This window comes from Lepidochelys kempii, chromosome 1 (assembly GCF_965140285.1).
Source record: "Lepidochelys kempii isolate rLepKem1 chromosome 1, rLepKem1.hap1, whole genome shotgun sequence".
NCBI lineage: Eukaryota > Metazoa > Chordata > Testudines > Cheloniidae > Lepidochelys > Lepidochelys kempii.
Window position 1 is genome coordinate 306,505,429 of NC_136380.1, and position 13,974 is coordinate 306,519,402.

Genomic DNA, 13,974 nt, shown 5'->3' on the forward strand with positions numbered 1-13,974 from the left:
ACAGGCCATCTACTCTTCATGCTTTGGTATATTTGTCTTGGAAGAAATATTTGTGGACTAACAACATTTTATAATAATATGGTTACATAAATTTAATCTTACTTGTTACCCAACAATTGTATGCACCTACAAAGCAAGGCTTCTTATCTACTGGCTGATTCTTTGCCTGACACAGAACAATACAATATTATCCCCTGAAATTATATAACCAGGACAAAGCTTAAAATAGTGCTAAGAATTAACTTAAAAGGGCAGATCCTCAGCGGATGTACATTATCACAGCTGCATTAAAATCAATGGAGTTGTGACAATATGCACCACCTGAGGAGCTGTGCCAAAGTATATAATTAATGAATCCCCATGTCAATTCCATTATTCGTGGGTTATCATAAATTGACTTAATTATTTTTTTTCTGATTTATGATCCAAAGATTTCAAACAACTATTGTTTTAAAGAAATAAATCGAGAAACATTTCACAGGCGCTACTCTCATGTTTCAAACATGGTCAGTTTTAACAACACTCTGGAAGGCACTTAATGGTTTGCGGGCTGTGGGAAATGTAGCTAACAACTCCAAGCAGCCGTCACCAAGGTTACGGGTAAAGCTTTTCTGAAGACAAAATGCACGTGAGGCTGATTCGCTGGTGACAATGTTTAAGTGGCCCGCTGAGCTCTAGGTGGAGCCAGGGAGCGTTTAGTGCTTTCAGCGCGTTCAGAAGTACTCCCAGGACACATTTATAATCGCAATGAATTAACTCTTGGGGAGGGTAATGGTGGGAGGATCACGCCCCCAGGGAAGCCTAGAGACGCTGTGCTGTACTTTTGGCCGCCTCCCATCCCAGGGGCCGGATGATTACATGGTAGCATTAGTGCAACACACTCTGCTAAGCGTCAGAGGGGAACAGCAGATCAGGCTTCCTGGCTTTAAGGAAGGCCGGATTAACCTTTTATGGGCTCACCGCCAAACATATTTGTGGGCCCCCCTGAGGGCAATGGAGCATGGTGCAAGGGGGTCGGTCCCTGAAGCGAGCGGCTGGCCAGTGGCAATGGGGCAACCACCCAGCCCAGTGCTGCCAGCGTGCCCCTTTCCCTGGGGCAGGCCCATGCTGTACCACACAGCTCTCCCACCCAACCCTGGGCCCCCAACTCCCTATGGCCAGCAGTGCAGCCAGGTCTGGTCTCAGGGCAGGGAATTATTCTGGCCCCTCAGGAGTGGCAAGATCAGCCAGGCCAGGGCCTTCCCCAGCCAGGCTCCCTCGTCGGCACCCACTTGCCTGGAGGGGCCCAGCGAAGCACCCCCGCACTGGACTGCTCACCTCCCCACAACTGGCGGAGATTGACCAGGCTTCTGCGCCAGACCCAGGCAGCGCAGCTGGGGGGAGACAGCCGGGGCCCCACAGGTGGTGGGAAGCAGAGACTGCCCGGAGTCGGAGGTGCGCTGGGGTCTGGCCAAGGGGCAGAGAGGAGCCCTTGGCTGGCTGGCCAGCAGGCTGAGAGAAGCAAGGGGTGGGCAGGGGTGGGTGAGGGTTGAGCTGCCGGGGTCTCCGGGCGCAGTGCCGGGGGGAGCAGGCCGGGGCCCCTTCTGAGCCTGGGCATGATGCCATCGTAAACCCAGTACTGGCTCTAGGGGAAGGGTTGGGTGGCCGGGGGGAACAGATCTCACACACATCAACACACACAGGGACAGCTAGGCTGCAGCCAGCTCTCCGAAGAGCACGCGTGTCGGTGTCACGCTGCCTCAGGTCTCTCCACTAATGAGTGACCGGAGCACGCTGAGGACAGACCAGTCTCCCGTTCTGGGCGGAGCCCCTTAGGGCACAGGGGCAGCTGCGGCGGCGTCTCCGACTTTCTCTGCAGGTGCTGGCACATAGATCGTGTGAGCCCCCGTGTGCCATTCAACTGTCCGCCAGGAGCAGGGATCCCTCCTCCTTCCCTGCCTCCCCCCAGGGACAGGGATCCCGCCTGGTCTGCTTCTTCCACGGTCAAGGATCCCTCCTGCTCCCCGCTGCCGGGGAGAGGGATACCGCCCGCTCTTCTCCCCCCACCCCCCGCAGGGAACAGGGATCCCACCTGCTCTTCCCCCCGCAGGGGACGGGGATCCCGCCTGTTCCGCCCCCCCACCCCGCAGGGGACGGGGATCCCGCCTGTTCCGCCCCCCCACCCCGCAGGGGACGGGGATCCCGCCTGCTCCGCCCCCCCACCCCGCAGGGGACGGAGATCCCGCCTGTTCCGGCCCCCCACCCCGCAGGGGACGGGGATCCCGCCTGCTCCCCGAGTGGTGACTCGCGCATGCCCCAGGCGGGGGCGCCTCACTGGTCCCCCAGCAGAGCGAGCCGGCGGCGCTGGCGGGCAGGCCGCGCGCAGGGGAGCCGTGGCCGGGTCCGCGGGCCGCAGCGCCCCGTGTGGCCGGGTACTTACTGCGCAGCAGGACCCTGCCGAAGAGGCTCCGGTCCCGGTGCAGGGTGTTGCAGTTCCAGCGGTGCTGGCGGAACTGGTGCTGACACTCCGCCGTCCACTCCGCCACGCCCAGCCCGATGGAGCGCATGGCCTCGGGGTGCCGCTGGCACAGCTGCCGCTGCCGGCTCACCAAGCCCGGCACGTTGTCACACATCACCCGCGACGAGCCCACCGCCCCCATGTACCTGCGGGGAGCAAAGGCGCACAGGCAGCGGGGGCGAGGAGTGGGGCCCGCGGGCGAGCGACGATGCGTGTGGGGACAGGCTCAGCTGGGGCGGGGGGGGGGAGGCACGGACCGGGGGGAAGCTACTGCAGAGGGGGAGGATGAGCTAGGAGGAGGGCACTGACTGGAGATGGGCAGTTCCTGGGAGTGGGGAGCTCCTGGGGAGGGCACTGAATGGGGAACTGTTGGAGAGACCCTGGCTGGGAATGGGGAGTTACTGGGGAGGGCACTGACTGCAGAGCGGGGCTGAGCTATCAGGGAGAGCAGAGTGGGACTGGTACAGGGATACGGGCCCTTCTGCCTGGCTGTTTGCCAGGAGCCGGTGCGGCTTTCAGTGCTCAGTTGGGATCCCTCCGCCTTCCCCTTATTCTCCTCCAAGGAGCAAAGGCCGCAGAGCGGCTGGCTAAGTCGGCTCTTGCTGGGCCTACATTCTGATCAGCCTCTCTTCCGGAGCCCGTTTAATGTAGAGTCTAATTGACAGCCGCATTTGCTTTTTTGGTAGAAATCCTTTCAAAATCGTTTGCCTGCTGTGTAATTCCTACCGAGCCTTGGGAAGAACCAAAAACTCCTTTGTAGCGCCTTACTTTGGTTTTTGTCATTTTTGTTCTTAAATTACATCATCATCTGTATCCAGATGTTCGCTATTAGCCCTGAAATGTTTAGAAAGGTACCTTTTATAAAACCCAAACCGCCATGGCTGACTTTTCAAGCGATCAAACAGGAGCAAATGTCTTTTTTCTGCGTTTTCATTAGTTTATATGATCATCAAATCGTTAAAGCTGTTATTTGCAACAAATATATAGATTTTCGGTAACAGGTAAAAGACAACGTGACAAAAAGTCCTTGCAATGAATAATGTTTATGCACCTATGGAACAGAAATAGCAATTGAATTGAAAAATGGCCAGTCTGATCAATCAACCTTTGATCCAGTGTCAGCCCTGTCAACGTTAAATGCACTCCCTGGTGACTATGTTTACAAGGGGAAGTTTAACTCCTCTTCCTCAATGAGGTTTGTCTGTTTTGTTTTAAGACCCCATTTTCTGAAGCAAATCTCTGATTTAGGCTCCCCCTTAATTAGCCTTGTGTTTTGCAGCTAGCTTAGAAGTATCACAACCAGCTCAAATATCTTTTGAACTAGGATCTGTGGTCCCCGTAGGCTTCCCCGCTATTCATTTGGAGGTTTTAGTTCAGCGATGAGAAGCTTTTTTTTTTCTCCTGGAGGAGGGGCTGGAGGGAATCGAGGGTCTGAACAAAATTCTGCTCTAGACTATTCTGACAATTCATGTAAGGGAATGAACATGGAGGGAAGGCAGTAAACAAACGTGTGTTACACACACGTATGCAACTTTGTCCTAGAACAAACTGCACCATGCCTCTTACTTTCATCGATTCATTTGGCCAGTGTGTTGTTACCCCAGAGATTTTCTGACAAGCTTATTTTCAGCTGTCATTTTACATGCAAAATAAGTAAATAAAAGAGCAAGGATATTCAATCAAGGAGAATTAATCAGATATATCCTTGAACCTGAAACGATGCAAAAACTTGTTGCATGCCATAAGCAATATCTTCATACATTTCCTTCTGCCAATTCTTACATGGATTCTATATATAGTTGGTGATAGGAGCTCTGCGGGGCGTATTTTAATCAACCTCCAACTGACTCAGCTGTTACTGTCCATGCTAAAAGCTCTGATCAGTCCTCAAATCAAAGAGTCCTCCTTAGATATGTAGTAAGACAGACGTTTAATTGTTAAGGATGGGGACGGAGGAGTGGGAGCTGGGAAGGAAAAGAGAAGTTGAGAGAAGACATAGGATAATTTGGATTGATTTAACATTGGAGTTTTTGTATGTGAACAGCCGGCGGCGATAAATTTTTCTGTGATCATTAAAGGGGGGGGGAGGGTTCAATTCTTCTAGTTTACCATTAATTTTATCCCACCTTACCCAAGAGCAAATAACCCCTTGTAACTGCAGAACTTACCACCACGAAGAAGTGACTTCTGGGGTTTCCCAGAACAAGATCAGTGGAACCGCAAACCAGATCCCAAAGCGAAAGTTCATATTAGAAACACTTCACTCCTCATCAGTTCTAATGCGAAGGGCGGAGGAAATCCCATGAAACAAAAACTACTGACACAGAGGCAAATGCACCTTGAGGACTTCTCTCCTCACTGGATCAAGAGTCTCACCATTCCCATGTCACGGTTGCCAGAGGTCAGATTTACTGATACGCTCTGTAATGTGTCTGTGCAGAACTCCGGAGTCTGCTCAATTTGTCCAGAATCACATCCTCAAGAGGGGCAACAAGATCAATTCCGCTCTCATCCTTCTTCCTTGCCCTGATGCAGCTCTTCGGCAGTCAGAGCAAATCTGAGGGGCTGGTGTGAGTTGCTTACAGACTGGGTGGGTTCTGCCTTTCGCTCTTTCTTAACTCTGATGGATGAAATGATGTCAAGAGACATTGGAGGAGGTAACACCTCTGATTAGAGAAGGAATCCCGATGAGCCAGTTGCTTTCCAATAACCTTAAATCCAAACAGAGTTAGTTCAAACCCTGCACAGTTACCAAACACTGCACGGGATACGTTACCATTGAGAATGCAGCAGTGAAGTCGCCAAACAACGGAAAATACTTAGCACTTCTCAATATTTTATATCGATACATAATGTTTTAGTATTTCCTTCACATCTCTGTATGGTATGATAGGAACAGACACGCCATATGAACTATGCAACTCGACTGTAACATTATATATAAGAAACAGAGAGAAAATATTTCCATGTTTTTTGTTTATCTTAATAATCTCAGCCCTAGGAAATTAGGAAGGGGAATGATCTAAATTCTTCACATCTGAGGACACTAACTGTAACTGACCAAGGTGATTCTGTAAAAGAATAGAGACCGGGTGAAATGAAGAATACAATGCAGCAAGCACATTTAAGTGTTAAAACTGGGTACCATTTTATTTAACACGCTGAGGTCTTATTCGTGTAAACGTTACCCCGATTCCTAGCAAAGGAGCTTCCTCTTCCCACCTGACTTTTGACCCTAACAGTCTACTCCAAATTGTACTCTTCAGACAACAGTCTGGCAGGGAACAACTGGTAAAAACAAACACATTGAAAATAGTCAGGACAGCTCACATGACAGCGGTTCACAAGCAAGCATCCATATTGCACACGTTTAGTGTGTGAATAACTGTGCTTAGCTCCTTCAAGTGCCACCTGGAAACAAGTCAGCTGTCCGGGTCAATTGTTTCTTTCAAATTACGTTTAAAACTTTGCCCAGACAAACAGAACATCTCTCACTAAATTGTTGTTGCAAAGCAATTGGCGGGGAGGGGTTCAAATACCATCTATTGAAGATCAAATTAAACTTCCCTAAGGGAGTGGGGCGACGGAGAGAATAAACGCTCTGAAAGGTGACTGGATTGCAAATTTAGGACCTGATCCAACTCCTGTTGCAGTCAGTGGGAATTTTTCCATTGATGTCAATGGAAGTTGGACCAGGTCCTTGGGCAGCCGGCTTGGGGCAGGCTGTTATCTAAGATAGTGAAGCAGCGAAAAACCAAGCAAGCCCACTTCTCGCTAGGCTTGACGGGGCTACAGCATCTCGTCCAGGCTAGAGATTTCTTCCCCTGAAGCATCATTCCGGGTGAGAATCGACCGCACCAGTTTAAATGCCGCGGAACTGAAACAGGAGTTGGTCGCTGCCACCCCAAGACAGGTTTATACCCCCCACCCCGCATGATCAATGCATTCGTCACCCATCTGCTTTCAGAGGGGAGAGAAGCCCAGGCGCTGCGTGGTGCAGGGAAAGGCACCTCGGGCCGTGCTGCTAGCAGGATTTTATCATCTGGCTCAGCCAAAGGGGCAGGGAGCGATCAACGATCACTCCTAGCTAGCCCACAAGTCTGTGCCTCTAGCCAGCTGGAGACGGGCAGAGATCGAGCTCGACCAAGGCACTAGAGCCGGGAGCCTACAAGCAGAGAAACTCTGCAGGGATCTACATAGACCAGAAAGTGAAGATGCTTCCCTGGAACTGGAAGTTTGTATCCTCCAGGGCACTGAGGAGGGATTTGAAGGCTTCCGTATGGCAATTGTTAAACTGAAACTGGGCTTTCCGCTCCCAGCGAGTACATCGAGAAATAACGGTAGAGGAAACCGTGTCCAGCTGCCAAGCCAGCTTGGCGCAGCCAGACCCGGGGCAGACTGAACAAATCCGGCCCCTCAGTCCTCTGCAGTGACTGACTGGCCAAGGGAGACGCAGTTCACCCGATGGGGAGGCAGAAGAAATGACCTCGCCTGAAGCAGGCGGGCTGCGAAGGCCCCCGGGGCTGATAACCCCAGTTCAGGAGAGACCATGGAGGTTTTTTAAATGTATGAGTATAAAACCTTTCCGGAGAAAGGCAGGCGGCTGAACACATCAGACACAGGGAAAGACACTGCTGGGCAGGAGCCAGGTTCCCTCCCGCAGCCTGCTGCCCAGCCACCATCCCCTGCGCTTCTCCCGCCGCCACCCCAGGAGAGCCCCCTCTGCTTGCACCCGCCCGCTGTTGCCCGGGAGTCGCCCCTCGGCAAAGGGTGTGTGCTTACCACCTGGTGCGTACGGTACACTGCCGGTGAAGACAGGGCAGGTGTTATAGTCTTGCCATTGCTTGTCTCCTGTTTCTTACCTGCCCCTCTTTCCTCAAGCCCCCTCCCTTTAAAAACAAACAAACACGAGGGCGGGCTTTTTAGGCCGGGATTTGAGCCTAAGGGAGGGAAGCACCCACAATCCATTGCGTTTTAATGTGATTTGGGGGCCTAAATCCGTAGGATCCTTTGAAATGTTTTTAAATCGGTTTCCTGTTGTACAGGCTGGGGATGGTTTATAAGTAACATTTCCTTTAGGGAAGCAATCCAGGTTGGTACACTAGGGCTTTCCAGGTTTGCGCCGGTACCATTTAGTGGCGGAGTTCACTTACCTTCTACCAAGACTGTCCTGAGACTGAACAGGGACCACATTCCCATGGCCCTGCGTATCACTGCTCCAGGGGCAGCTCCTGAGCTCAGGTAGGCCAGCATAAATCCTGATGCACTTCAGTGGAATTGCTCGTTTTACGCCGGTGTAATGGAAGAAAATGTGAGTTCCTGTCTTTGCAGTGACAGTCATGTCTCCCTAAATGAGTGATTGTACATGGGCGTGACAAACAAGGCAGGAGCTGCCCCTTTGTCTCTTTGGATGTGATAAGCTCAATGTTGTATAGGGCAGATTTCCCTAACCCAGGGCCGCCCTAGCCATCATGGTGCCCTACGCAGTCCCCGGGCAGCCACAAGAGCCTTAAACAGCGCTTTGGCCTTGACTCTCCCTTGTACAACTGAGTTCCCCTTCCTTTAGTTTGGTCCCGTTTTGGCACAAGCACCCACTAAAGAGAGATGGCCAATAAACAGGGTTGGTTCAAACTCCTTCATCTGCAAAAGGACAAGTGTAGGACATGCTATACGTAGAACCTCAGAGGTATGAACACTTTGGGAATGAAGGCTGTTCCTAACTCTGAAAGGCTCAAACAAAACATTATGGTGGTTCTTTCAAAAGCATACAACTGAACTTTGATTTAATACAGCTTTGAAACTTTACTATGCAGAATTTAAATGCTGCTTTTGACCATTTTAACTTAAATGAAACAGGTACAGAAAGTTTCCTTAAAATATTTTTGTTAACTTTCCCATTTTTTAGTAGTTTACTTTAAACACACTACCGTACTGGGTTTTTTTTTTTTTTTTTTGAGGGGGAGGTGGGAGAGAAGGGGATGTCTCTGGAACTGCCTGATTGCATACTTCTGGTTCCAAATGAGGTGTCAGGTTTCAGAGTAGCAGCCATGTTAGTCTGTATCTGCAAAAAGAAAAGGAGGACTTGTGGCACCTTAGAGACTAACAAATTTATTTGAGCATAAGCTTTGGTGAGCTACAGCTCACTTCATTGGAGGTGTGTGGTTGACCAGTCAGTTTGTAACTCTGGTGTTCATAACTCTGAGGCTCTACTGTAAATGTTTCAGAGAAAAACAGCAATATTGAAGCAAGTCTACTATGGAGGACTGATGGCCTGAAGGGATTTGCTGTGGGTGATGAAGTCTTTATCAAGATAACTCGTTTAAATCCAGCCCCCTTTGCTTGTAACTTGAAGTCATTAGATTCTGAAGACTGTTTGGTGGCCCTATTAGTGTGAGCTGAGTTCCTGGAAAGCATGTGTCTGTGTCACAAAGCCATTTTAACAATTTACACTGATTTCAATCCCAGCTGAGGGTCCTAGAAAATGAAATACCGCCCCTCTGCTCTACACCTGGTCAGTCCAGTCCATGGTTAAGGAACATTTGTGGGGCAGGGAAGGGAAGCCATTGTGATAGCTGTTGGGATAAAGGGCTTCAGTATTCTGGGCTATCAATTAACACTTTTCCTGAATGCTAAATTCATTATTTAAAATGCAAATCATTAAGGATCTAGATGCATAATGCATAATAGAATTGAAACTTGGCAAATGTAGTTCTTTGGAACACCGAATATAGGGTATGATGAATTTACTACTATGAATACTTTTGATTATTTAGGAGCTAAACAAGCATCTTTAAAATTAAACATGGCCAGCAAAGAATTGTAGCACTGAAATGGGATGTATGAAAAAGCCCATCTCAAACAAACATACATCATCCTACTCTGAAGTCTGATTTCTTCAGATCACAAACAAATTAGTGGGTCAGGTGTAAGATTTAACAGTTCAGAAGGAAATGTTCGTTTTGCATTTCATTTCCTTCCAACTGAAAGGAACATCCAGAAACCTGATATAGCATAGCTTGGATTTCAAAATTACTGACACAAAGTAACATTAGAGCAAGCTTTTGGAGTGTATAGGCTCCATTTATCCACACTGAGAAGTTATGAATCACACACTATCTGTGCCACCAGTAGGCAGCCTCCATATTTCCAGATATATAAAACTTGCTTCAGATGCATAAAGAGAGCATGAATGATGGTGTAAAGATAGGAGAGTGAGGTAATCCCTGGCAGAGTGAAGGGATAAGGAAGCAATAAGAAACAATATCCAGGATGTAGAGAAGGCAAAGCTGGGCAGGACCTGCAAGTGCAGATGAGCAGGCTAATCTTCAGTGGACAAAGCATTGACAATTTAGGGATCCGGAAAGAGTAGTGACATGGTCAGATCAAATGAGCAAGGAGGAAAATAGCAGCAGTATTTTAGGCAGACTGGAGAGAAGCAATATTAATTAAGCCAGAGATGAGGTGATAACAGTAACCATGGCAGGAGAAAGTCAGGCAGCCAGTAGAACAATCCCCCCTTTCAAATCCCTCTTCCCTGAAAGACCTGTCTATACTGCAGCCCAGGTGAACAGCTAGGGAAGACTGTGGAGAGGGGTCATCTTTTCTCTCCTCCATGAAACCTAGAACTGTCTCAAACAGCAATAATCCATAGTTTAAAGATGCTGCGTAAGTGTTCTGGCACTCTACAAGAGTTTGTTAATGTAACTGACACGAATGAATGGATTAGAATGGAAGATCTGAGGACACTGACACTAAATGAAATGGAGGGTGGCAGTGTCAAAACCTACTTCTGAAAATTGTGTTAAAACTAACTATGTAAATATCTTCAGCCTTCTAGAGTAAGTAGAGTCTTGTGAAATTTTGAATTTTTAGGCTTATGATTTTTATTTTCTGCTTTATTCTGGTAGGACTACTCCTGGTAAAAGATGTTTCTTCTGCACACTCTAGTGTTTCATAGAATCATAGAATATCAGGGTTGGAAGGGACCTCAGGAGGTCATCTAGTCCAACCCCCTGCTCAAAGCAGGACCAATCCCCAACTAAATCATCCCAGCCACGGCTTTGTCAAGCCTGGCCTTAAAAATACCTAAGGAAGGAGATTCCACCACCTCCCTAGGTAACGTATTCCAGTGTTTCACCACCCTCCTAGTGACAAAGTTTTTCCTAATATCCAACCTAAACCTCCCCCACTGCAACTTGAGACCATTACTCCTTGTTCGGTCATCAGCTACCACTGAGAACAGTCTAGATCTATCCTCTTTGGAACCCCCTTTCAGGTAGTTGAAAACAGCTATCAAATCCCCCCTCATTCTTCTCTTCCAAAGACTAAACAATCCCAGTTCCCTCAGCCTCTCCTCATAAGTCATGTGTTCCAGTCCCCTAATCATTTTTGTTGCCCTCCGCTGGACTCTTTCCAATTTTTCCACATCCTTCTTGTAGTGTGGTGCCCAAAACTGGACACAGTACTCCAGATGAGGCCTCACCCATGTCAAATAGAGGGGAATGATCACGTCCCTCGATCTACTGGCAATGCTCATACTTATACAGCCCAAAATGCCGTTAGCCTTCTTGGCAACAAGGGCACACTGTTGACTCATATCCAGCTTCTCGTCCACTGTAACCCCTAGGTCCTTTTCTGCAGAACTGCTGCCCTACCCACTCAGTCCCTAGTCTGTAGCAGTGCATGGGATTCTTCCAGGACCCTGCACTTGTCCTTGTTGAACCTCATCAGATTTCTTTTGGCCCAATCCTCCAATTTGTCTAGGTCCCTCTGTATCCTATCCCTCCCCTCCAGCGTATCTACCTCTCCTCCCAGTTTAGTGTCATCCGCAAACTTGCTGAGGGTGCAATCCACACCATCCTCCAGATCATTTATGAAGATATTGAACAAAACCGGTCCCAGGACCGACCCTTGGGGCACTCCACTTGATACCGGCTGCCAACTAGACATGGAGCCATTGATTACTACCGGTTGAGCCTGACAATCTAGCCAACTTTCTATCCACCTTATAGTCCATTCATCCAGCCCATACTTCTTTAACTTGCTGGCAAGAATACTGTGGGAGATGTGTCAAAAGCTTTGCTAAAGTCAAGGAACAACACCCTTTCCCCTCATCCACAGAGCCAGTTATCTCATCATAGAAGGCAATTAGATTAGTCAGGCATGACTTGCCCTTGGTGAATCCATGCTGACTGTTCCTGATCACTTTCCTCTCCTCTAAGTGCTTCAGAATTGATTCCTTGAGGACCTGCTCCATGATTTTTCCAGGGACTGAGGTGAGGCTGACTGGTCTGTAGTTCCCAGGATCCTCCTTCTTCCCTTTTTTAAAGTGTTTGATTGAAGTATCACTTTGTGCATTTAATTATTGCTGTATTACAATCCCTGACTCTGTTTTGGATTTTGACATATTGGATTTATGATAACATAATTGCTCTTTCTGATTATGCTGTGCACGCAAAAAATTTTACATCAGTTGAAAGGGTTTATTCTGCTCACATTGCGCACTATGAGGAAAGGATGGGACATTGAATCGTTTGTCTTTGCTGATCTGCTCTATGGCATTAGGATCAGATTTTGAAATATGAGCATCAGAAGTTAAGCACCTCAATCTCTACGTAAGCACTTAAATAAAGGTGGCCTGGTTTTCAGAAATGTGGAGTGCCACAGAACAAGGCACAGCACCTTTGCAATGCATAGTGCCTGACCAAGCACAGGCTTTTGTGGGGAGAGATCATAATAGAAGGATGCTGAACAACACACCTTACCCAGAGTGGGACTACTGTATCTAGCTAATTCAACATCATTTGTGTATTTGGATGTATTTGGATAGAATTGCTAAAAAAGGTGCCTATTTGCATGCTCTAGGCACCCTTGCATAACTTAAATATACAACCTATGTGTAGTAGAACAATTCAAAGTAACCTTCCGGCTGCAACTGAAATATACTACACTTGATCTTACTTAAAATAGAAAAAAAGCACACTGGCTGTCTTGATCCTAATGTTCACTCATTTGATACCTTCCTCCTGCCTGCCAGTGATCTCATTTCAAACTGGTCGAGAAGGTCAAGAATCCTTTTCCCTTTCTCTGAGCAGGAAAAGACAAATTTGATCTTTAAAAGTTCATGAGCATAACATTAGCACACCCCCCCCCAAACCAATGGTTAAAAATGTTTCCAAAAATAGGCCTCTGTAGTGATGCTGACTGACAGATATCTAGGGATAGAGGGAATCTCTAGGCTCAAAAGATACCCTTCTGTTAGCCTAGCAAAGGTACATGAAAACCCACATGAGGAGGAGGCAAAGAAAGGTCCAAAGCACATTTTCCTTTACAGGACTGGCAAGACCAGTTGGTGTTGATCAGAAAAGATTCCCTTCTGCTCTTAAATATCAAAGCACCCACGAGGGGGGCAGAAAGCCAGAGGGGGGAAGAATCATTACTACTCCCCCCCATGTGATAGCTTTAATACAAAATGACTTTTGCAAAATAAGGAGAGAACACTCAGGTTGGAGATCTAAGGCCATCACAGCTTCCCACTGGCTGGAAACAGCAATGCGAATAAGGCCCGAGGGCATGTCTGGAGCACTTTAACAGGGATGCAGGAGGTGGAAGAACCTCTACAAGTGAGGAAAAAAATTACCTATAGTTTTTCAGAACCTCTTTGCAGATGAAAGAAATAAGGAGGCAGGAGCAGATATATGCTCCGTAAGAGTAGCTGTCAGCAAAAATGCAAACTGGTGGATGGTCTGGTGGAGTTTGGGAACTAAAAAGGCAGGAGGAAAAGGAAGGCAAAACAGACTACAAGGGTGGCAATTTTGCAACAGAAAAGCTTCAAAAACAGACTCCAATGAGAAACTGCTGAGCTTGAATTAATATGCAAACTAGATACCATTAACTTGGGTTTGAGTAGAGACTGGGAGTGGCTGGGTCATTACACATATTGAATCTATTTCCCCATGTTAAGTATCCTCACACCTTCTTGTCAACTGTCTAAATGGGCCACCTTGACTATCATGACAAAAGTTTTTTTCTCCTGCTGATAATAGCTCATCTTAATTAGCCTTTTATTGTTTGTATGGCAACTTCCACCTTCTGTGTGTGTGTATGTATATATATCTTCTTACTATATGTTCCTTTCTATGCATCTGATGAAGTGGGTTTTAACCCACAAAAGTTTATGCTCTAATAAATTTGTTAGTCGCTAAGGTGCCACAAGTACTCCTGTTCTTTTTGCGGCTACAGACTAACACGTCTGCTACTCTGAATCTTGTACCTGGTCAGACAGAGGAATCAAGCACAAGAGCACAGTGATCTGTGCCTGTTGTTTTTCCCTCTTATTCTTCTGCTAAATTGTTGGAAAAATAGTAGCAGAAATGGAAAAAAACCTGAGAATTAATATAAATTCTATACTTGTTTGTCACCTTGCAGCCACGACTGACAGGACAGGGACTGGGCATTTCCTTATGTAGCCTTGGTTA

General features: G+C 47.6%; 1 protein-coding gene across 1 annotated transcript in view; it reads right to left on the reverse strand.

The window, feature by feature from the left end:
* Window positions 1–4,745, reverse strand: part of WNT2 (Wnt family member 2) — a 53,035-nt gene extending 48,290 nt beyond the window's left edge. Inside the window, exons 1-2 of the mRNA XM_073331631.1 lie at window positions 4,666–4,745; window positions 2,420–2,643 (exon numbers count right to left, since the gene is read on the reverse strand). Of these exons, the coding sequence (XP_073187732.1) occupies window positions 2,420–2,643; window positions 4,666–4,745 (304 nt within the window). The remainder of the gene's footprint in view (window positions 1–2,419; window positions 2,644–4,665) is intronic.
* Window positions 4,746–13,974: the final 9,229 nt, after the last annotated feature.